The 22,907-nt window shown below is 52.3% G+C and overlaps 10 protein-coding genes across 10 annotated transcripts; 6 read left to right on the top strand and 4 right to left on the bottom strand.

Moving 5' to 3' along the window:
* Positions 1-313: 313 nt before the first annotated feature.
* Positions 314-1,672, top strand: GT037_003382 (uncharacterized protein; the record flags this gene model as incomplete). Its single annotated transcript, XM_038928429.1, has 1 exon — positions 314-1,672. One exon carries the CDS (start codon positions 314-316, stop codon positions 1,670-1,672), a length of 1,359 nt encoding a protein of 452 aa, XP_038789707.1.
* A 70-nt stretch (positions 1,673-1,742) lies between these two features.
* On the bottom strand, positions 1,743-2,909 carry GT037_003381 (uncharacterized protein; the record flags this gene model as incomplete). Its single annotated transcript, XM_038928428.1, has 1 exon — positions 1,743-2,909. The coding sequence occupies one exon, from the start codon at positions 2,907-2,909 to the stop codon at positions 1,743-1,745; it is 1,167 nt and encodes a 388-aa protein (XP_038789706.1).
* A 976-nt stretch (positions 2,910-3,885) lies between these two features.
* GT037_003380 (cohesin loading factor) lies at positions 3,886-6,894 on the bottom strand (the record flags this gene model as incomplete). The annotated part of the gene is made up of 1 exon (XM_038928427.1): positions 3,886-6,894. The coding sequence occupies one exon, from the start codon at positions 6,892-6,894 to the stop codon at positions 3,886-3,888; it is 3,009 nt and encodes a 1,002-aa protein (XP_038789705.1).
* A 518-nt stretch (positions 6,895-7,412) lies between these two features.
* GT037_003379 (uncharacterized protein) lies at positions 7,413-8,738 on the top strand (the record flags this gene model as incomplete). Its single annotated transcript, XM_038928426.1, has 1 exon — positions 7,413-8,738. The coding sequence occupies one exon, from the start codon at positions 7,413-7,415 to the stop codon at positions 8,736-8,738; it is 1,326 nt and encodes a 441-aa protein (XP_038789704.1).
* Positions 8,739-9,050: 312 nt separating this feature from the next.
* On the bottom strand, positions 9,051-9,741 carry GT037_003378 (uncharacterized protein; the record flags this gene model as incomplete). Its single annotated transcript, XM_038928425.1, has 2 exons — positions 9,051-9,338; positions 9,403-9,741. 2 exons carry the CDS (start codon positions 9,739-9,741, stop codon positions 9,051-9,053), a joined length of 627 nt encoding a protein of 208 aa, XP_038789703.1.
* A 290-nt stretch (positions 9,742-10,031) lies between these two features.
* On the top strand, positions 10,032-10,684 carry GT037_003377 (upf0220-domain-containing protein; the record flags this gene model as incomplete). Its single annotated transcript, XM_038928424.1, has 3 exons — positions 10,032-10,127; positions 10,192-10,556; positions 10,621-10,684. The coding sequence occupies 3 exons, from the start codon at positions 10,032-10,034 to the stop codon at positions 10,682-10,684; spliced, it is 525 nt and encodes a 174-aa protein (XP_038789702.1).
* A 385-nt stretch (positions 10,685-11,069) lies between these two features.
* Positions 11,070-11,574, bottom strand: GT037_003376 (vacuolar protein sorting 55; the record flags this gene model as incomplete). Its single annotated transcript, XM_038928423.1, has 3 exons — positions 11,070-11,203; positions 11,256-11,469; positions 11,539-11,574. 3 exons carry the CDS (start codon positions 11,572-11,574, stop codon positions 11,070-11,072), a joined length of 384 nt encoding a protein of 127 aa, XP_038789701.1.
* Positions 11,575-11,946: 372 nt separating this feature from the next.
* Positions 11,947-12,762, top strand: GT037_003375 (proteasome subunit alpha type-1; the record flags this gene model as incomplete). Its single annotated transcript, XM_038928422.1, has 2 exons — positions 11,947-12,096; positions 12,148-12,762. 2 exons carry the CDS (start codon positions 11,947-11,949, stop codon positions 12,760-12,762), a joined length of 765 nt encoding a protein of 254 aa, XP_038789700.1.
* Positions 12,763-13,075: 313 nt separating this feature from the next.
* Positions 13,076-13,541, top strand: GT037_003374 (mitochondrial atp synthase epsilon chain domain-containing protein; the record flags this gene model as incomplete). The annotated part of the gene is made up of 3 exons (XM_038928421.1): positions 13,076-13,107; positions 13,193-13,307; positions 13,464-13,541. 3 exons carry the CDS (start codon positions 13,076-13,078, stop codon positions 13,539-13,541), a joined length of 225 nt encoding a protein of 74 aa, XP_038789699.1.
* Positions 13,542-13,878: 337 nt separating this feature from the next.
* On the top strand, positions 13,879-16,576 carry GT037_003373 (amino-acid n-acetyltransferas-like protein subunit mak10; the record flags this gene model as incomplete). Its single annotated transcript, XM_038928420.1, has 4 exons — positions 13,879-13,951; positions 14,023-14,169; positions 14,321-14,388; positions 14,468-16,576. The coding sequence occupies 4 exons, from the start codon at positions 13,879-13,881 to the stop codon at positions 16,574-16,576; spliced, it is 2,397 nt and encodes a 798-aa protein (XP_038789698.1).
* Positions 16,577-22,907: the final 6,331 nt, after the last annotated feature.

The raw sequence follows: 22,907 nt of genomic DNA, 5'->3' as shown, positions 1-22,907 counted from the left end.
GTGTAGACGTGAACGTACCAGATGCAGTATGCGTGCGCTGCCAGCGTCTTCAGCTGCAATGCACTTTCGAACTGGCGGTCGGTAGGAGGGGTCCAAAACGGTAGGTTGTTATTCAATCAATTTTTCAAAAATGACTGCTCTGCGGTGGAGTCATCTTGGTTTTGAGACACTCTTGCACGGTTGCCAAGGTTTTGTCAGGCACGACCGTCCATTGCCTTTTGGAGGCCTCCAGAGATTTGAGCAAGGTGGACTGAGAAGCTTACATCACTGCTAACAGTCACATTATAGAAAGCGGATGCAAATTGAAATTGCCATGAGCGAGCATTCTGTCGCGCCTGTTCCGAGTCCTACTTCGTCCGTCGCTGTCCAGCAAGGCGCATTTCGCACTGACACCGTTTGTTCGCGAGCGCTTTTACGAGCTATGGTGGACGACTATCTTCTGTATATCTACCCATTAATCCCCGTGGTTCACCGACCATCGTTCTGCTTCGCTCTGAACGAGGATCGTGATAACTATGACGACGACTTCTTAGGCCTTCTCATCGCTATATGCGCAATCGTAGTTGCGTTGCTGCCGAGTAAATATGAGAGCTATCGTAGGCTCGACTTATCCATGGCTCTCTCACGTGCCGTGGTACTCGATCGCTGTCACAGCTTCCTCATCGCTTTGCGTACGCCCGACTTTTTCGAGAAAATCGGCTTTAGCAAATGGGCAGCATCGTATCTGATGGCTATCGCCTTTTTCCAGGTCGGGAAGCCTAATCATGCTCGTATGATCGAGGTGGAGAGCATGCAGCTCGGACGACTGCTTGAACTTCACCGCGTTGATAGATATGAGGAACTGGACTGTATCGAGAAACAGCTGCGGAGAAAGGGCTTTTGGCTTCTATTCTACGGTTACGTACATTCAGAGGTACAGAATTTTCGTAAAGAGAAACTCTCTTTCTTGGATCATGCTACCATGGCGACGACGAACCTCAAGGCGCTCATGCCTGTCGAAGTCGAAGATGAGTATATCTCCAAGCATGAGACCATCTCTTCGTCTACGTCGGACGTGAGCATGACTACGGGCTTCATCATCCACTCTCGCCTGTTTTGGCAAGCTATCGAGAACCCATGCGGCAATGAAAGGGGTGAATGTTTGTGCTGTCGCGACCACTCACCTGCAGCGCAAGTGGCACATCTTGAACGGCGCTTGCAAGATCTGAAATATGCCCTGGACGATGCTCCTAGGCCCTTTCGACAATACGCATTGTCCGATTTCGACTCCGCTTCACATAGCCTTTCAGCCTCTCAGCTGGGCACGCTGCGCGCTAATATTCATGTTACACACCTCTGGCTTCAAAGCATGTTACTGGACCAGTTGGATCTACTGACTTCGCCTGAGCAGCACTGGCACGAGCGCGAGGATATATCCACTCAGCTCCTCCACGTACTTCACAATACCCCGCAAGCAGACATTGAGCCAAATGGTCTCCACCTTGTCTACAAGGTGCGCGATGTGGCAGTCGGACTACTCGCGTGCCCCTACGAACCACCTGATCCTTCGGCAAAACGAGCCCAGGAGTATGTTAAGGCATTTACTGACATCATGGCTCGCCTAGATGCAAGCGAGACGATCAATACGGCTAATCTTCAAAGTTGGATTGATACAGGACGTCAGAGTGTTTGAGCAACAATGGATGAAACACCACTCTCGAATTAGAAGTATCCTAGGCACAACGAGACGAGTCTCTTCGACTCTACTGCGGCGGCCGAATAGGCTTAGCATTCTCATCCACCCAATCGAACGGTCCATTGTTTTTCGTCAGCCATACATCCCCCGGCCCTTCCACCTGTCTCGGCGGCCCATTCCCAAAGAGCGCGCCACTGAGAAACGTATGTGGGAATCCATGATCAAACTCATACGCCTCCTCGACCCGCGCCACTTCTTCCTCGGTCAAGGCAACACGCAGCGCATCGATACTGCCCTTCAGATGCTCCACCTTGCGCTGCCCAACGATGGGAAAAACATATGGAACCTTTTGCATGACGTAGGCAAGCGCCACGTTTAATAGCGTCACGTCGGCCGCGCTCTTGTTGTCCTTCGCCACACCTTCCAAAACGGCGGAAACCTGCTTGTCCCGCGCAGACAACGGTACAAAGTTACGTCCTTCCTTGCTCTTCTCGCGCTCCTTGTACACCTCTTCTGTCTGGAAGCGGCCTTGGCCCAAGACGCCATATGGACACAGTGCCATGCCCTGTTGCCGACACATTGGAATGATGTCGCGTTCAAAGTCGCGCATGCCCGCATTCCACATACCCTGGTACACAACAAACGGCCGCAGCCCATTGTTCCGCGCATACTCGTTGGCGAGCGTTACGATCCAGGCTGGCGTATCGGAGATGCCTAGGTAGAGCACTTTACCCGCGACGACGAGGTCGTTGAGGCTGTGCATGAGCTCGGGAATGGTGGTGGAAAAGTCCCAGAAGTGGACGTAGAAAAGATCAATGTATGTAGTCTGCAATCGCTTCAACGATGTTTCAATCGATAGCTTCAGGCTCTTAGATCCAGTGCCAGAGTAGTTGGACGTGATATGCTCGGACGGGTCGAACATGCACGGGTTTGTGTATTTTGTTGCTACTACCATGTCGTCACGGTTGCGCCGGCTGGCCATCCACTCTCCGAGCCAGGCTTCGGATTCTCCATCTCGGTACACGTTTGCTGTGTCGATAAAGTTGCCGCCTTGGGCGTAGAAATGGTCGAGGATAGCAAAGGCGGAATCTTTGCTACATTCCCCGTAGCGCTCGTTATGCGCCGTGCCGAAGGTCATTGTACCGAGACATAGGGGTGACACGCGAACAGAGGCTGTAGGCGCGAGCTGCCGGTGACGGAACAGGAGCGAGTCCCTGTTGAATTCTGGAGACATGGTAAAGTGCTTGCAGATGAGGATGGGTAGGATGAACAGAAAGCGAGATGGTTGTATAAACGTCCTCACCTAGATATACGTACTCGATCGGAGTTAAAGGAAACAGTCAGTATTCGCGCATGCAGAAAGAACTTATAGTATCTCATTGCGTGTGGGTATTGGCAAGGATAAAGGTGCTGACATGGCCTTCAGACTTGTAAATATGACGTCGAGCTCCGCTAACAACTCCGAGGTTCACCTGCTAACAAACATCAGTTGAGGTTGTCCATGACCGCAGGTAGTGCTTGTACCATTGTGATGCGAATTAGCACAAGTCCAAGACTAGTAGTTTATGCTGGGGTGGGGCACAACGTGACTAGGACTATTGATCCGGAAAGCCTAACCTAGTCGACTTACCTAGCGTCTTGCGGAGTTAACCTGTCAGCAAGTTGCAGGCTGACATAATAGTACTATGCCTAGGCTTGTTACTGCTAATGCAATGACAAGTTTGGCTCCAGCATGTACTGTAGTATTAGGCATAAGTTTGGTATGTGGTTAACTCGCAAGGGGGGTAACCTTGAGTGGCACATGGATCACGTGCGATTTGGCAAAGCTGCTTCAACAAGCAATCTTACTCGACGTGCATCTTACCTAGGAACCCGCGGACTAGCGTCCCGGATACAAAACTTATGCTTGATACCACAGTAGTAGAAATAGTTGCAAAAAGGAACTGGAAGGATCAATTTTAGTGGTAAGTGTTACTATTAAATGTCTTGATAAGATATCCTCTTTTGCCTCACTTTTCCTCAAAGTCCTTATTCGCGTACCCTACTGTGATACGTTCCGTAGTTCAACGCCCAATAAAGCGCCATGCACAAACCGCCATGGTATCTCTCGCGCTACAACAAATGATACAGCCATCCATGATACGCCAAAAGCCGAATGCATAGAGAGAGACATGCTCAGAAAGGGAAGGAAAAAAAAGCAACAAGCACTTTTACCCCACAACATCAATATCGCCATCTGCATCCAACTCTCCATCCTCTTCTTCACCTTCAGCATCATCCTCATCACCTTCCGCATCTTCCTCCTCTCCCCCACGAAGCGGTGCCGGCAACGACCCCCTAACCCCCTCCCACTCCCTCGCCGCCCTCTCAGCCTCTCCTCCCATCCCATTCCTCGCATAAACGCCCATCGCAATCCCACTCGCAACACCCATCCAAACTCCCCTCCTTACTTTCCCCGCCTGACTCCTCGCAGCCCTAATCGCCTGAATACTCTTCTCCCCAACGGTATCAGCAAAGAAGCGCGCGACGAAGTAACACATCATCATGGCCACAAACTCAAAGTTCAGTGTCCTCTTGCTGATTTCCTGGGCTAGGCCGACGGCTGCTTGCACCGTCTTCTTTTGCTGGAGGATGGAAGTTGTGGATTCGGCATGAAAGGCGGCAATGAGGCGAAAGGCGATGCGGAGGTATTGATTGGGGTGATCTTCGGCGTAGGGTTTGACTTGGGCTAGCAGAGATTGCGCTTGAGTGTGCTGGGGGTGAGATGGGTCGCGGAGGATAAGGAGTCGGTTGAGCGCTGCAGTCACCGCCAAATCTATCTTCGCGGGCGTTGCGTGCGCCTTCTCGGGTATGCCAAGGATTGGAGAGGAGTAAGACGAGAGAGAGGCATGGAGGGGGCCATTAAGTTGGTCGGTTATGGCGGAGAAGTAGGTGAGTGTGCGGACGAAGGCTTCTTGGTTGTTGTAAGGAGTTGCACTAATCTTCTTCTTGAGGAAAGAGAGGGCGTCGGAGGCGGTTTGGGGTTCGTTGCGATTGTGAGCCATGAGGCCAATGGCGAACATGGTGTACCAGTCTAGTATCATGTTCCACTCTATGCGTGCAAAAGCGATGGAGATGGGTATGCCGTTGAAGGCGCGTCGCTTTGACGTTTCGCGGAACCGCTGGTGTGCTTCTTTCATGAAATTCAGCCCCTTTTCGTGGACGTGTTGATCCAGAGCGCAGATGTGAAAACACAACGCTTGCAAGTCTTCTTTTGGGAGCCATACAAAGACCAATTCGTCTTTTTGCTCTGCATTCTTTCGGAAGACCCCAGCAGTGTCAAATGTGAGGTTACCCCCAAAGCTTCGCTCAATCAGAACAGTAAAGACGCTGCTGTGTGAGCTTCTCTGATCGTTGTTGTCGCGTAGTATAGACTCGAGAAGGGCAGTGGACTTTTGCGGGTTTGGACACCCTTTTTGGATACCGCTGGCAATGTCGATTATATCAATGAGAGTGCCAAATGATCCTAGTTGCTTGGCTGATACCTCGAGTTGCAGACTACGCGCTGCTGCAATGGCGCGCTGGACATTGTCTATCCGATCTGCTGCACCTGACCGCAGATGAATCATGGCTTCAAGCACGTGACAAGCGACATATATGGCGCGGTCGCCTCGTCGACCTGCGTGGTCCTGTATAGCATGGAGTTGCTGGAGAGCCAGTGTCACCTCTACACGACCCGGTATTTGTAACGCCAGCGTGACCTTGAGAAAGCGCAGCGCATACACCCAAGCGATGTGTTGAAAGGTTTCCGCTTCCTGTATCGGCTTATCAAGTGACTTGAGGCCAGCGCGGTGATTGGTCTTGAACTGATACCGCGCTTGAAGATGGAAAGCCGCAAACTTCAGATCCTGCAAGCGATGGCGTCCGCAGAGGGATATTTGCTTTGACAAAATCTCTTCGATTCGACTGGAGACGTCGGCAGCCTCAATGTCTGTCTCTTCAATGAGCAAGCTAGCATATCTCAACCGTAGTTTCGCTTCGTCCCTAGGCGGCATGTTGAAGTCCTTCAATACAGTATCCATGCATCCCATGGCGGTGGACATCAGTTTGTAGTACTGGCTCACGTCTGCCTCCTTTCTTTCCCGTATGAATAGCGACCCCATGCCTCGCGCAACTGCGATATATTCGTCCGCAGCCGTGAGTAAAAGTTCCGAGAGCTCGGCAGGAAGCGCTTTCTGAGGAAGATGAGCACGCTTCGTGGGTGTGAGCTGGTGCGACGAAGAGGTTTTGGGAATGACAACCTGGGGGTGCATCCGCGGTTTCGAAGAGGGTGGTTGAGGAAATGGGCTGCCATACTGGCTCGATGGAGTTCGAGACGGCGGAAGAATGCGCTGTTGTTGGGGGGTCGATTGGGGCCGCGGTTGCTGGGGTGTCGACTGTGAAGGTCGCGGTTGTTGGGTTGTCGACGGTGGAGGTCGCGGTTGTTGGGGCGTCGACGGTGGAGGTTGCTGCTGAGGCGTCGACAGCGATGGCATGCGCTGCGGCTGAGGCATCAACTGCGGCTGTGACTGCGACTGCGGCGGTACACGCTGCTGCTGAGGCGTCGTCTGCGGCTGTAGCGGCGCTCGATATGGAGCCTGACCATTCGACGGCGTAACAACGGGCCGCTGCTGCGGTCTTGGGCCATTCTCTTGATGCGAGGGCGATCGTTGTACCGGCTTAGATACAGGCGGGTTGGGTGGCTGCTGTGCGCTATATCGCCGTTGCTGGTCCCCAGAGCCGTCTGATTGCGCGATGCCTGCGCTGCTTGTTCGCTGTACGGGTACTTGTACATGTCGTATCCGTGGGGGCTGCATTTGCGGCATCTGGATGGGAGAAGCGTATTGGGGGTTCCTCGCGGGGACAATGACTTGAGGCTGCCGTTGATACTGCGGTGGCGGCGGTTGCTGGGGTTGCTGGGGTTGCATTTGAGGAGGCATTTGCGCATATTGCTGGCTCATCGGTCGAGGCATGCTGGGTTGTGGTGGTAGATGGTATGGGGCTGGCTGTGACTGAGGGTATCCCTGAGGCGTCTGCATCTGCATGGGAGGGTATTGGGGATAGCCATGGTGTTGATAGCCATTCGGCGGCGGCGGCGGCGGCTGCTGTTGTTGTTGCGGAGGCGGCGCATACGGAGGATACTGGTTGTTTGGATGGCCGCTCGGATAGCCCTGGGGCTGCCAGTTGTATCGCGGGTCCATGGTGCGGAAGACTCAGCCAGACTGTCACCGGGAATCGAGATATGGGCGTTGCATTGTGGGCGAAGCGGGGTGTAACTGCGACGACGTGTAATGGGCAGTCGCGAACTTGGGTAGTCGCGAACGCGCGCCAGGTCACTTCAGCGCCATTGGCCGATAGACGCGCGCTTGCACACTACCACATGCAGGCTAGTGGGTAGACAGACCGAGGCCCCGTTCTTTTCCTACCACATGTCTTGCATGTGTTTATCGCTGAGAAATAGTTTTGCCTTTCCTTCGGAATCGGTTTGAACGGAAGCATCTTTAGGCAATTGGATCGCCCAGTATCAGATGCCAATCGGCAATTGATATCACTGAGTGACAGAAACGGTGAAAGAGCTAGGAACAAGACGAAAGACATATCTTAGGTGCCAAGTTGTACTCTCCATACGGCCGTACCTCCAGACCTATAACGCAGACATCCACCTTGCAAACCGCACACCAGGTCCTCACCAGGCTGTATCCACCCCCTCGCCCTGACAATGTCGTGGCTTCTAGGCTACAGCAAAACAACCTACACATCCCACTCCTCCCCAACGCCCCTCGAAACCAAATCCGGCTCAAAAACCACCTTGCCTGAAATCGCAAAATCCTCAATCCCACCATGCCGTCTCAACCCTTTCCTCTTCAACGGCCACTTGCAGACCATGTACACAGCCGTCAAAGACCCAGGACCACCCATCTACTACAAGCGCCAAATCTTCGACTCTAACCACTCTGTCTATCCCGGAACTTTTGCCGTGGATTTTGTCGTCAGCAAGGAGGAGGGTGAGGCATCTGCTTCACGGATGAAAGAAGACAAGGATGATACCGAGCTGCCCGAACGAACGACAAACTTTACCGCTAAAGAGTGGCAAGGAATCAGCAGTGACGACGACAAGCCAATGCTAATAGCGCTCCACGGTCTGACAGGCGGATCCCACGAAGTCTACCTCCGCGAAACCCTCTACCCGCTGCTAGCCTCTTCGACGCAACCCTGGGCCGCCTGCGTCGTCAACGGGCGCGGCTGCGCGCTATCCAAAATCACCACGCCGCAGCTCTTCAACTCGCGCGCAACCTGGGATCTACGCCAGGTCGTCACGACGCTGCACGATCTATTTCCCAACCGGCCTCTATACGCCATCGGCTTCAGTCTAGGCGCCAACATCCTAACCAACTACTGCGGCGAGCAAGGCGCAAGTTGCACCCTCAAAGCAGCAGTCTCGTGTTCGAATCCCTGGAACCTAGAAGTCTGCAACACGACGCTGCAATCCACGTACCTGGGCCTGCACATCTACTCGCGCACCATGGGCAAGAACCTCATGGGCCTCTTCAAGAGGCACCGCGACCAGATACTGCAGAACCCGGGAATCGACGAGACCGCTCTCCTAGCATCCAAATACCTCCACGAATTCGATCGACATGTCCAGTGTCCTACTTGGGGTTACCCGACCGAAGGCGCGTATTACCGGGACTCGCAATCCGTTGATGCGGTACTGGCTATTCGCATCCCTTTCCTGGGCATCAACGCGGAAGATGATCCGATTAGTAATAAAGCGGGCTTGCCGTACCAGGAGGTGTTGCAGAACCCGAACACACTGCTTGTTACGACGGATTGGGGCGGTCACCTGGGCTCCTTCCAGTTGGGTGGCGGGCGCTGGTTCGCGACTGCTGCTGCTTCTTTCTTGCAGAAGATGCATGCCGAGGTGGATTTTGAAGCTACGAAGGGTGTTGATGGGGGAAAGGATGTGAATATGGGAGGGTTGGAGGGAAAGAAGTATCCTATCTTTGATCCTAATCACAGGAGGCTGATATTGCCTGATGCTTAGACGTAAATTGATAGATTAGGCAGCCTTGGAGAGTTTTGCATTGGATTGTGAAAACTTGTTTTGGGGGTATCATAGACTTTTAGATATGCGTAGATCCTGTACAGCACTTTAGACCTCACTCTTTTTTTGTTCTTGCGCCAAGAGCACAGTTTGCTGTTATGCTTCGACATGTGCTCTTGCGCTGTTCATCCCTCGACGTCGACCCCATCGTGTTCGCACACATCGTGCTCCTGCCTCTGCCTGGACGTGCCGCGTCCGTATCTGTACCTACCCTGTGACAGCTTCGTCCACACACGCGCAGGCTACCTCCTCTCAGCCAAAGCTAACCCTCTTCCTAACCTTGAACTTCCTGTCCTTCTCCTTGATCTTATCTCCTTCTCTCTCGTCACCCCTGCCAGCGCCAGCGCCAGGCTCACTATGCCTCTTCCTCTTCTTCTTGAGGTCTTGTTTCCTCTCCTCAAACGCCTGGTCTTTGTCTGATTTCCTACTCTCAGCCTCTTTCCGCTTGGCCTCGCGTATTTCCTCTAGCTGGCGGGCTTTTGCAATCTTGGACTCGAGGTGCCCTTCTTTCTCGGCGTTGACGACGGACATGATGGCCATCTGCGCAAACATGTCGTAATTAGTATCCCCATAAGCTTGGAAGTGAATTTTCCTTTGTACATACCATGCTAGCCGGATCATCCACAAACTTTTTCCCCTTCTTGACACCCTTTGGTTTCGCAATGCCCGCGGGTATTATTCCATTCAAGGCCGGGATATCCAATTCCTTCTCTGAATAGACCCTCTTTTTCTTCTTGCCGTCTTTGGACACTAAGCTCTTGGTCTTTTGCGCGCCACCAGGCTTAGCCAGCGACATGGATTTCTGCTTGCGCTTCGAGATTCCTTCGGGCGCGCTGCCGGTAGGCTTTGAAGATTTCGATTTCGGTTTGTTGGCGCCGGACTTGGCTGGGCCGGATTTCCCTTTTGAGCCTTTGCCCTTGATCGAGGGTTTCGAGGCAGCCATTTTGGCGAGAATGCGAAAAGATGGGTGGTGAGATTGGCGAAAAGTTGCAAAGGTTGGTGTGTCGCAAGCAAAGAGGAATCGTTTTGAGAAATTATGTCGGCGTTTTGGGGAGCTGCTAATGCCGACCGAACGGACGCGGAACGTCAAGCGCCAAAGAGTTGGCGCGACCTTGTGTGGACCTCGAGGCGCAGCCTTGTGGAACCTTTAGGCGCAACCCCAACACCAGCTTCGCATAGCTCACACTCATCAACACCCAACACACCCGTCGCATACGTGCCCCCGAGTTCGACATGGAGGACTCGAATCGCCTCTTCCGCTTCCCAAAGCCCGCGTGGATGAACAGCGCAAACACGCGAACAGCCGGCGTCTACATGGCAGGAGCCCTGGTGCGCAGCCTCACCCCCAAACATGTCTGTGACTGAAAGAAGCTGACGTTGCAATGTTGCACAGTTCGCCATGGGTTTCTACACCCTCATCGACATATCCACGTGGTCCAAGTCCGCCATGAACGGCTCCGACCCCCCCGTCCACATCACCTTCATCGACTGGATCCCCGGTATCTGCAGCGCTCTCGGCATGCTCGTCATCAACAGCATCGACAAGTCGCGCTTGTCGGCCGACAGCTTCTCGTACTCTGGCAACGGGGTGGCGTGGAAGGCCAGGCTCGTCTTGTTCCTGGGCTTTGCCTTGTTGGCCGGCGGACTGGCGGGGAGTGTTGTGGTCATGGTTATGAAGTTTGTTGTTGTGGGGCATACCTGGCCGACGCTTTGGTTGGGGGCTGGTAATGTAGCTGCTAATGGCTTGATTATGCTGAGGTGAGTACACGATGATGCTGGGGTGTGCTTGGATGGTCGCGGGATAACGGCTAACGTGTTGTAGCTCTGCTGTGCTTTGGGTTGCGCAGAACATGGAGGACGAGTATACTTACAACCTGGCGTTGTAGATTGCTGGCGGAGTAACAGGCTAGGGAAATTCGACGGGAAGAGGAATGCGCATCACGATTGCATATCCGGAGGCACGGATGAGATGGCCATAATCATGTACGAGTATTCGGGAGACGGAAGATGTTCGCTACGGGCAGTTTGTTGTGTTATATCCAGCTGTTCAGCGATTTCGAGTTGATGTTCTCATACGGACAGCTTAAAGCGTCCTATGCATTATGTTTGATCTACTTGTACAAAAACGCTCAGCAGACTATGGATACAGGGTAAACATGAAGCAGCACCAATCTGTTCCTTCCGGTTTCCAGCTTTTGCTATCGAATCCCTCCATCTCACGCACTTTACAGAGTTGTAAGCGGCCCCTCATTGCTGGGTTCCGCCGGCTAGTCAGAAGTCTTCTTGCTCCTGGAAGAAGAGCGTAAAGCTGATGATGGTTGCGTATATCAACAGACCACCAAAGATGGACATGGCCGCCGCGCCGCCCGCGATTTCTGCCGAATGCCACAGCAGTGTTGGAAGGGCTGCGGACATGTTAGATGGCGTTTCCACGCTGTGCCGATTGAGTGTACTCACCAATACCCATGACGACAAAGAAGCCCGTCAGGAACCTTCCAAAGTCGACGACGCCGTTGCCGGTGCTCTCCATAAAGTCATCGCGGTTCGCTGCTCGTCCACAGAGCCAGTTGGGTAGGGGCGCGATCACGTAGGTTGCGACAACGAGAAGCGTGAGGTAGTTCTTGAAGAGCGCGGCGGAGAGAATGACAAGGAGGAAGCCGATGGCCAGGACCTAGTAGCATGGCCGTTAGCGCAATCCCAGTGTGAAGATGAGGCGCGTGTATGCGACAGGCTGACGTACAAAGGACAGGCCTATGATGGTCTTGATGCCGGCCATGGTGGAGTTGTAAGGCAGAAAGGTCGCGTTTGTATAGTGCACGGGGGTTGCGCCGACGTGTCCCTGGTTGGATCCTCGGTCCGGCGAAGATGCGAGGTTGCTGTGATGGTGCGTCTTGCTCTTAGACGCCTGAAGGTGAGGTTGCGTCGCACGCGCTAAGGCCCTTGCCAAGATTGGAGCTTCTGGAGCTCATCGTCGTCAACAGGTCGGTGCCTCCAGCTGCAACACCGCATCGACATTATTCACCCCTCGCCTCTGCGACCACACAGCCTCTTTTTCGCAAATAACATCCAGCGGGATTGAATAAAGCCTCAAAGGGTATCCCACCATTGTAGACTACACAACCACAGACCCCACAATCCCGCCTTCATCATGTTTAGGAACAACTACGACAACGACTCGGTCACCTTCTCGCCACAAGGCCGCATCTTCCAGGTCGAATACGCACAAGAGGCGGTCAAGCAGGGTTCAGTCGTCGTCGGCATTGTCAGCAAGACACACGCAGTTCTCGCAGCAATCAAGGTAACTAGGCCAGCCGCCGTGCCATACAAACACCATCTAACGATGCTACAGCGAAATGCCGAGGAACTCTCTTCATACCAGAAGAAGATCATCGCGATAGATTCCCACTTTGGTGTCGCCCTCGCCGGACTCGCCTCCGACGCCCGTGTTCTCTCCAACTTCATGAAGCAACAATCCCTCGCATCCCGCCTCACCTACGACCGCGCCATCCCCCTCTCCGAGATCACCTCCCGCATCGCAGACCGTGCCCAGACCAACACGCAGCAGTACGGCCGGAGACCCTACGGCGTGGGCCTGCTCATTGCCGGCGTCGACGCAAAGGGCCCGCATCTGTTCGAGTTCCAGCCCAGCGGTGTCACACAGGAGATGGTCGCATGTGGTATCGGCGCTAGGAGTCAAATGGCGAGGACATACCTCGAGAGGCATCTGGACGACTTTGAGAACGCTAGCCGGGAGGAGCTGATCAAGCATGCACTGAGAGCACTGAAGGAGTCGCTATCGCAGGACAAGGAGTTGACTGTCGACAACACCAGCGTCGGCATCAGTGGCGTCGGCGAGGACTTTGTACACCATGAAGGCCAGGATATTGCCGAGTGGTTGGATGCTACGTTTGAGAATAGGGAGGGCGGGGACGAGGCCGAGGGTGGAGAAGCTATGGAGGAGTAGTGCAGTGTGGCAGCAGGCTCGACTTTACTGTAGCTACACAGATGACCACTGTAGATCACGATGTAGCCGTCTGGCTATGAAAATAATGAACATGACTTCAGATGACGTCCAAGAGCAGCTTTCTACACAACTGTTTTGACATGCTAGAGAGATGGCGCCCCAGCGTCCAGTTTACCTCCAAGCCCGTTCTGCACGTGACCTCGAGCTCCGCCCGGCATGCGCGAAATCTCGCCGGAGCTCAGCACTTGCACCTCACCACCGCACCTCACCCGCCCACACCCACCCACGAAACCCCAACGAACCTACCATCACAATGGCATTCGCGTGGAAAGCCGCCGGTCTCACGTACGCATCCGCCCCTCCACAATCGCCCACAGACCCTGCTGGAGCAATTGGATAGCGAGGACCAAACGACTGACAACCCAAATAGCTACAACCGCTACATTGCCGTCGCATCACGCGTCGTGCGCCGCTCGCTCAAGGAGGACAAGCGCATTGCTGCTGAGCGCAGGGGCGAGAGCGAACTCCGATTCGCCAAGTGGGAGGTGAGTCTACACTGCATACGACACGGCACAAGCGGCGGGGGAGCATGGAGATCGGGCGGATGAGAAGATGGGGGGAGGGCAATTGGGGAGTTGGGAGATTGTTTCCTAGGGCCAGGGGCGTACAAATCATGGACGTTGGGCTAATGACATGGACAGAACGGCAAGCAGGGCGAGATGAAGGACCTCAACGCTGCGGCTCTCCAGGCCCAGGCTGATGCTGCCAAGACCTCGTAAACGATGCGACGGACAGAGGACATGTAGTTGCAGCTGGCTATGGAGATGATGGCATCGGGGCAGGCCATGGAATGGACAAGTTGACGAGAGCTGATGGATGCATGCCATGTGCCACCAAGGCTCGAAAGGGGAATTAAAGCCAATGTACAACACCAATTGAGCTGACATTCACTTTCTTTCTCTCAAAAATCTCATGCGCTTTGTAATATACGTGTGATATCGCTTGTCGTGACTTGGAGTATCGTCCGTTGCGTGAGCCTGACATGGAACGCGCATGTACTACTGGCCTGTCACAAATCTTTGCCCGCATCGGCAGCCCGCGAACTCCACCACAACCATGGCAGATGCACCTAGCAGCCACAACAGCACAGCCCCCGCTCCAGACGCGGGTTACGAAGTAGATGGTGCTGGTAATCCTCCCTTTTATCCCCTTATCCTTGATAAATGATAAAGAATATCATGGATGTTGATGATTAGTCAGGTCCCTCACATACTGCGCAAGAGTCTGCGCCTACTATCCAGCCGGCTACTTCTGCTAACTTACCCTTGAGACAATCAAGACAGCATGTGGGAGGGGCGCCGCCAAAGATTCACGACGTGACGGAAAAGTTCACGAGGGCTTGTAATGGTATGCGTACGACCAAAAGGTTGATGGTGATGGGTGGAGGAGGGGCATGGCGGGGCTACCTTACGAGCATCGTCATGTCGTTTCCTACCCACCATCATCATCATCTCGAGATGAAAAGTTGAACGTGGCTAACTTAGAAAAACTCTCACAGCTCTCGAGGTCGGTCAACTCGTCAAAGATGAATATTTTACGCTTTTTGAATCCATTGGGGCTATCGAAGTACGTTCTTGCAAACGCCGCCCTTGCACCCACCATTCCTCTTCTTTCCTGGAATATTATACTCACATGTGCCCAATAGATCATGGACCCTAAAATGGATTCGGGCTTCCTCGCCCCAGGCGAGACTCTAGAAGATGACTATGATACACTTACCCCTCTCCTTCCCGAGGAATTAATAGGCATCATGGACCAACTACTCTGCTACGAAATGGCCTGGCACACGGGCTACCCTCTCTCCCAAACCCTCTTCACATCCGTCTACATTGACAAGCTACTCTGGCCCGAGACCAAGATCCTCTCTCAAGCGCAGTTTTTCCGTGGAGACATGCCCGAGGAGAGACGGCCTGGCCCGTTGTTAGAGATACTTCGAGCGTATTGTCTAGCGGTGATCAAAGGATGTGATTTCGTGATTTCGAAGATAACGGCAAGGGACTACTTTGAGGAGGAGGACTTTTGCACGCATACATACAACCGGGTACTGTTTGTGAACATGCCGATGAATGTCTTCCTCCGCGAACTCGATGCGGCTATCGACACAGTCGCAGACGCCGACCTTGTCGACATCAACGACGCTCTCCGCCAAGCCATCATCTCGCGCCTCGAATTGCGCAAATATCTTCTACGCGCCCTCGACCTGGATCTGCCCCTGGATCAGACATGTTATTCCTGGCCCCCGGTGCTTGAAGGCATTGATCGACTGAAGAGTACGCATCAGCTGGGGAAAATGGTGCCTGGAGCGTTTAGTCCAAAGATGCAACGTCGACTCGCTTCCACGGTACCTCCACGACCGATTGTAGACTTGTCCTTTTCAGACGCTGCGGACAAGCTGAAGCAACTTGCCACCGATTGCCACGAAAGCACGCGCTTTCCCTTGTTACCCCAGGACCCGCTGGAATACCAAGCGTTCCTCTGGCACTACTCCTCCCGCTCGCCGCCACCTCTGGCATACTCTAGATCGTATCTGGCCACGCTGCTGTTCCATCCAGAGGTGCTGGAAACGTCCGTCTCCCTGCCACTAGCGGATGTGAAGAGTTTTGTGCTGGCAGCGAGTCCAGTCCTGGATCCGATGAACTGGACTTTGTCTCCGCCGCGGAATGCGCTACTGCCCAAGCCACCCAAACTGATGTTTGCAATGCTCATTGACGAATTTGTGGAGAGGACGGGACAAGCGTATCTTGATCTGTGGGTTGCCTTAAGCCAGAATAGATGTCGGGTAAGACGCATGTTGACACATGTCATCACGGGGTGGGATCTACTGCAAGCAGATGCTAGTTCCATCGACGTGGACATTTCCACCGCGGCCGCACAAGTCGGTGCTGATGTGGGGAGCCAGGTCATGGAGTTTGGGCTGAGCACGTGGGTGTACCACAAGAAGCTTTGGATGGTGGAAAAAGTCATCCTGCTCGGTTTCGAACAGGATATATACCTCCCCGACGAGTACGCCGGCATGTATCTCTTCCTTGGCCTCATTGCGACAAGAAGGAAGGAGTTGTTGAGGAGAGTCGAAGCACACTACATCGTCCTATCGTCATCCTTGCTCAAGGAGAGACAGTTCAGAGAAGTACAAGACGTCGAAGACGCGCAACCTTTCCTCGCTTCTCTCCTCGCTGGCGCCGAGGGAACCGCAGAGCTTGCACTTGCCATGGCACGTTTCTACATCATCGCTTTCTATCTGGGCAAGTTGCCCATGCCGCGCCGCTCTTCCCCTTTTTCCACGGACAAACTCCGTTACGAAGTCCGCATGAAACCTTTTCTCGCTCTCTCACCACCCGAAGCACCGCCTTTTGAAGATTTCCAAGCACACAGCCAGCCGTATGGCCCGCCGCCGTCATTGGCGGATCCACCGCCTGAGGGCTTTGTCAGAGATGTGAGGGACGAGGGCTCGATTCTTTGGCAGGAGGTAGACACACATCTCAAAGCGGCGAAGGCGGCGTTCACAGAATATAAAAAACTGGGGGCTGAGGCGGCAAAAGCGAAGGGCGTGGAGGCTAGTTGGAACGAAGAGGTCAAGAGTCTGTTGGCGAGCTGCGTTAGTCTTGGCTTGGCGGTCAAGGGGATCAAAGATGCTGTCATGGCTGAGGATGAGGGGGGTGATGTGGGAAAGAGCATCACGATTGAGATTCCGGAGGCGGGAGCTGGGAAGAGGTATGCTGAGGGATGGATCGTTGGGAAGGTTAGTAGGGTGTAAGCGGCTGTCGGGAGGTGGTGGGTATTGAAGATCTGCAGTAGGCAGCACGATGTGAACAGCTCGGATACGTCGTCGTGAGTATCTTCTTATGTCGTTCTACAACGGCGCCTGCCATGACTATTCTAACCGGACTCGCCACATGGAAACTTTGGCTATCATCTTAGCTGAGACCTCATACGTTGTGGACCGATGCATATATTCACAGTAGTGACCGACGTTCTTCTGATATGGACTGGCTTAATATCAATCGAGATATCATGATCTGGTGCTTATCCTAAGATAGCGCAATCCGTCCTTGCATACGTTGCAACTCGCGGCGCCGGCTCCAATTCGCCACGTCAATAATAGCTTCCGCAGCCATGGTGATGGGAAACATTACAGCTGGCCAGATCTGACATTTGATGAATTCGGTCGTTTTGAGACCCCATCTTCGTCCTCGACGTCTGTGTGAAGCGTAGTCTGTGTGCTCCTCTGGAGAAGAGCCTTCTTCAGGATCTGTTGGGTAGGGCTCGTCGACTGTATCATTTAGTTGGATCTGTCTGTCCCGGAAAGGTCCCAGAATGCGCCAACTGGACCATTGGGATCTATCTGGTAAGCCTGCGGTCTCTATTACGATGACTTTACATACCGATGAGAAGGTCTCCGTTCCTAAAGAACGATCTGATCATCACAAGGTCGACTCCAAATCTGTCTCATGTTCTCGATGAAGCGCTCTATTCTCTCAGTCCAGTTCCATTCTTTGATCGAGCTAACGCAGCCCCATCTCAATAACCGTATGACCGTTCGCCACCCGCAGCCCCCATGAAAGTACCTTGCAAGAAACGAAACTCCCCACGTTATAAACCTCAGAAAGAACGCCTGATTGAGCAGAACGATAACCGCAAGGATAATAAAGATAACAAAGACCATCGTATCTGAGATGAGCAGCCCGTCCAGTGAGACCTAGGCACCTTCTGCACAGCCCACTGTTATGTAGATGAGTAAAAGAACCCAGGTTACTGTCGGGAGGAGCAGGACCAGATATATTCCCCAATCGATACCCAATGGAGGCACCCAATCGCTCATCCACCGTAGGAGGAATATAAAGGCAGCTATAGCTCCACCACCCATCTTCTCGAGTATGAAGGTGATATACCATAGCCGGTCCTTGTTTGCACAGTTGTCGATGGTCAATTTGGCTCCAAACCATAATGCTCCTATAGTATACTATTATAACTTAGTAGTAGTTTGTTTTTAGTTTACTACTAAAATATATATTTTATCCTCTATAGCTATTATATATTTAGTATTGATTATAACTTTATAATTTAATAATGGCTTAGTTACTCTAAAATATAGCTTTACTATAATAAAAGTGAAAAATAGCTTTGAGTAATACTAAAGTCTAGCTTTGTAATAAAGTCTACAAGAAAAAGAAATATACTATCAATAGTACTAACTTACTTACTATCTAGCTACTTTATACTAAATACTACCATCGATTTATCCAAAGCTTGCACGAAAAGTTTGTGGCATCACAACCTCTTGTTCGGAGATACACCAATCCCCAGGAACCTGACTATCTCCATCAATTGCGAGCTACACTTACACCAGACCGATCGTGGGCCTCGCATGAGCTGGAAAGTCTGGCAATGTTGGGAGAACGGAGAGTTAAGGACGCTTCTGACTTGGAATGGATCAGGAGATTGCGGTGGGCTGGACGTGACAAAGAGAAGTTCGATGAGCTCGTTACGATGTTTCGGCAGATTAATGATAATCTCCAAAACATAGTACAGGAGATTGACCCTAATAGATTCGAACGACAACTCACTGCCATCGTCATGACCACAAGCTGGGCTGAACTCGCCACCAGCAGCGATGAACAACGTCTACTCTTTGGCGCAATTGGCAGAACGTAACCTTGACGAGGATGGAGCGAAAATACCAAAACAGTGGGCCTGGAACCTTCTTCGCTTGACTATCTCAGACCTCGAAATTCCACAAGGAGGTGAATCCGGAGATTTTCGTGCAGTTTATGGGAAGTACAAGGGCGATCCTGTTCGAATTGAATGGAGGTACTATTCACGGAGCATCGACACAGATAGGTACCAATATCTCAGATCGAGAGTCCACGCGCTTGCGATACGGCTGCAACAATCGTCAACATTAGCGCACTTCCAGCTCTTGCAGTGCCTAGGCTACTTCCACGACGAAACGACGAAAAGATTTGGCATGGTGCTTGCCTTTCCGAAAGGTGTTATCCAAGCTCCGAATTCTCTCCTGGAGATCTTGAAATTTGATATGAAATCGAAGATAAGGCGTGATCTCGAGGATCGATCGTTACACCACCGCTCGGTTGCTTGCCAAGACCCTGTACTCCCTTCTCTCAGTGCGCTGTCTTCACAAGAACATCTGCGCCGAGAACATCCCCTTCTTCAACGCCATCGGCGGGGATGATGAACACGTTCTTGGGAAGCCTTATCTTTACTCATTTAACTTCTCACGAGTTGAGAGTCCGACGGAGTTGACCGAGACACTTCCTAGCCGCACCCTTGCAAGCCACTTGACTTATGAGCGGCGTGTCTACACGCACCCTGACCTTGACAGGATGCAAAAATCTACCCATCCAGTTGCTGATACAACTGCACGTTATTGACGTGAGTACGATGTGTACAGTCTTGGCATCATTTTGCTGGAGCTGGGGTTATGGTGTCCAGCTGCGAGACTTGTCAAGAGAGAGGATAGAGTCGACATTGATTTAGTGTCTTTTAGAAAGATGCTACTCAGCGATTACATTGTGCACCTACGGTTTAGGATGGGAAGGACCTATGCAGAGACAGTAGCTTATTGTATCTCAGGAGGTGCAGAGCATAGTGGCATTTCCGAAGCTTTGTTGATCAAGAACGACCGTTATTCGCAAACACGCGAGTACCTGAGTGAGTTTGACAACTATGTCGTCGCCAAATCAGGGCAGTAAGCCATTCAATCTACCAGTATAAGCAAATTCAATGCCCAAGTACGAACGACGTGTACAACGTATCGGGGTAATCAATACTGGTTAGTATATCTGAGTCTGCCCTCTGCCCTTGCCAGAGTTTCTATAATGTAGACACATCAAGGACAGCAACATGTCGCTTCGGGTCTGCATGTTACCAAGGTGATGCATCGCAACAGTTATCGCATTCATGCCCTGATGTAGTATCAGTGTGATAGCTCTGTTGACGAAATTGGAGAAAAAGATGATATCCTTGGTCAACCAACGCGAATAGTCTACTAGTCATCGACCTTCATATTCTGGCTGCTCTCCTGGGTCGGTTTGACTTTTTTGTTTTGTACCTAGGTAGTATTCTGCCTTTAAGTCTTCAGACCATGGAGAACATCTGCTTTCCGTACCATGAATTGATTTTTTCTCTCGATGAAAAATATCTTACCTCAAAGTGCGAAGAGGTACGTCTGTGTCTCACGAGAGAGACTTTAGAGTTGCGCGTTCATGTCAACGCTTTGCCCTTGAATCTTGAGAAGTGACTAGCACCGCTACCTCCCCGCAAAGACGCGAACACATGTCAAGCTGTTCAAAGCAACCTCGGCTTGAAGTAACTCGATGTTTAGATGTGGAATGTCGTTAGTCAGCTGAATAGTAGGTCCTGCGGATCATATGCTATTCGCGGTGACTGCATCTCCGCGACCTGACTTGCATCATCCATATGCGAAGATTTGACATCATTGTATGGTCGCTAGCTTATTGTCTGTGTTATCGCGGTGCCACTGGACGATCTTTGGTGGCAACCTTTACACCACCACATCATCTGTATACTAATCGTATACCTTTACGCTGATCGTTAACAGAGAGTTTGAACTTCGCCTTCAATCACCAAGTATGCACTCGATACGAAGAAGTAGTGTCGCCAAATGATTAATCATCTCCGTCCATAGCCACGGAGTTTTGTCCGACAAGCGCTATGCATGGATTGCTTTTTCGTTCTAGTTTCCATGACAGATCAGCAGGGAGGCCCGAATCTATGCAGCGTACCGATAGCCGGGTAACCGGCTTCTAGAGTTTGGAGGCTGGTTGAGAGGCTGAAGCCATTGGCCTTGCGGTCATAGGGGTCTCAGAGGCGTAGGAAGGATGAACTATCTCCAGATGCTCAGCGAAGGCCTTGGCATGCGCAAGTAAGGATTGCCAAACACCTACTACAAGAATCTCGACTTCCAAGTATCCGCTCTGTGTTACAATGCGAGCGATGTCGTCGTTGAATATTGGATTGTGACTGGGACGCATCGCCACTGAAAGAGTGAAGACGTGAGCGCCAATGGGCAGCACCAGCGACTCAACCTTCCTGCGCACTGCAACAACACCTACAAACTCTTGAGATGGTGTGCTGATGCGATGTGATATGTCGGTTCGAAGCTTTTGAGGTAGTGATTGTAGATCAGGGGCCGTTGATCGTTCCCGATTTCCCGCGGCCCGCGGGGTATAGCCCTGAAGCTTCGAGAGGTCATCCAGGGCCACGCGCCGCGTACCTGGTGTCAAATGTTTGCGCATTCACACGTCGCAATAAGAGACACTTCGCAGATCCGCCGAGAAGACTCACTAGCTTGTGTGAGGACTATGCTTCGGTCAGATCAGCTTCCTGCAGGGTTTCTGACGCCATTTTCGCTTACCTGGGAATTCCCGGCCGCAAAGCTGCCAGATGTCGGACCAACGGCGTGCGCGTCTTCGTGTTAGATTCATGACAGTCCTGATGATGCATACTTTATGATGCTTGTGACCTAACGATGCCGGGTGTGTGTGCTCCAGCGGGGTGAAGGCGAGGGATCTCTCGACGGCGTTTTAGCCGACGTGACAACAGGAGACACTCGCAGCAGTCCTGCATCTATGCGATAGTTCAGAGCTCTACGGGGCGAGCAGAGAGATGTAGTTTAATGCGCCAACTCATCATGTTCGCGGACAGCTCAGCTCGTACGAAACGAGTATACGAGCTTTACGGTATGGGACGGGTCTAGTGTGCCAAGATGAACACCGTGCACGAACGCTCCGTTCCGGCTGGGGCAAGATCGCGTTTCACAAGATGTTCCCGAAGTTCCCGGATTGTCTCCCTTCCAGGCACCGACTCGATTCAATGTACTCTATGCAACAAGATCATGACGCATCACTACGAAGTTCAATGCTTGCCAAATAGAGCTCGCAACCTACACCAGGAGCTGGTATTCACAGAGTTGGATGGAATGCATCACTGACTTAGCGCAAACTTTCTAACCGACCCTGTCAAAGGCGTGCAGCAGCAGGATTCTCATTTCGTCCCGCATTATGCTCGCAGCAGCACAGCTTCTGCATTGGCCATGGTTCCTGGGGCATCAGTCGAATTTGAAACGGACCTTACCTCACATATAATCCTCCGGGAAGACTTCCTCAACGCGAACGTCGCGTGGTTTGGGATCTCAGACTTCCTCATTCTTCCGCAGTGTTCGATGTTTGACCGCATGTTAGAGGGAAAGCGCAGCAACCTCAGCCACGTCCCTTTTACGGTTTCGTGCGGTGCTTGCGACACACAATACTGCAGCCTAAGCCGCAAAGTCCTCCGTGCTTGTTGAGACGACCTCGGGTATGCCAACCCGTAGTGTGGCGGCTTTGTCGTTTACTCGGACTTCTACCTCACGGGGAGGTTCAGTGAGATCTTGGGAGCCTTGGCAGACGATGGACGGAGGCGACCCGGATCGGCAGCGTCATGCCACATATGTAGGTATACATCCGTTCAACAATTTGCAAGGCCTCTCTTGAACGGCGGACCAGAGCGCAAGCTGGAGGTTGGTAAGCTATAAGGCAGCCAAATACAATAGAGTTTGCCGTCCGATTGGCAGGGATGCTTCTGGGCATCAATAACTCGCCATTATTTCCTCTAGCGCTGCACTAAAACTGCGGACAGATTATACTACACGAATTAGCCGGTATTTGGTGGCACCACTACATGCCGCGATCAAGTTCAAGCGGTACCCTACTCGATTTTCATACTGCAATTCTCAGCATGTGACGGCCATGTCGGCCATAGACACGCAAATTCAATGCACATCGTCGATCGACGGTACTGAATGCGAAAAGCTCAGCCAAAGATGCATTTCAGCCACAGCTTCCTGAGGCTCCAAATTCACAATGTAGCAGAACGACTTCACGGGTATATGCTTACGAACGGCTGCACGCCAAGGAGTCAATCGATCGCTGTGATACCCACCGTTCCTTCAGTAGTGAGCGCAATGTGTTCACCCAGGATATCTTCTTGCAGTTGCGCAATATAGGATGCGCCACGTGGAAGCTCATTCGTCGAGCATCTGCATGATCTTCGCCCGGTAAACCGAC

Source organism: Alternaria burnsii (genome assembly GCF_013036055.1).
Source record: "Alternaria burnsii strain CBS107.38 chromosome Unknown 746, whole genome shotgun sequence".
NCBI classification, from domain to species: domain Eukaryota; kingdom Fungi; phylum Ascomycota; class Dothideomycetes; order Pleosporales; family Pleosporaceae; genus Alternaria; species Alternaria burnsii.
The sequence above is the reverse complement of the archived record's forward strand: the minus strand, read 5'-3'. Positions and strand labels throughout refer to the sequence as shown.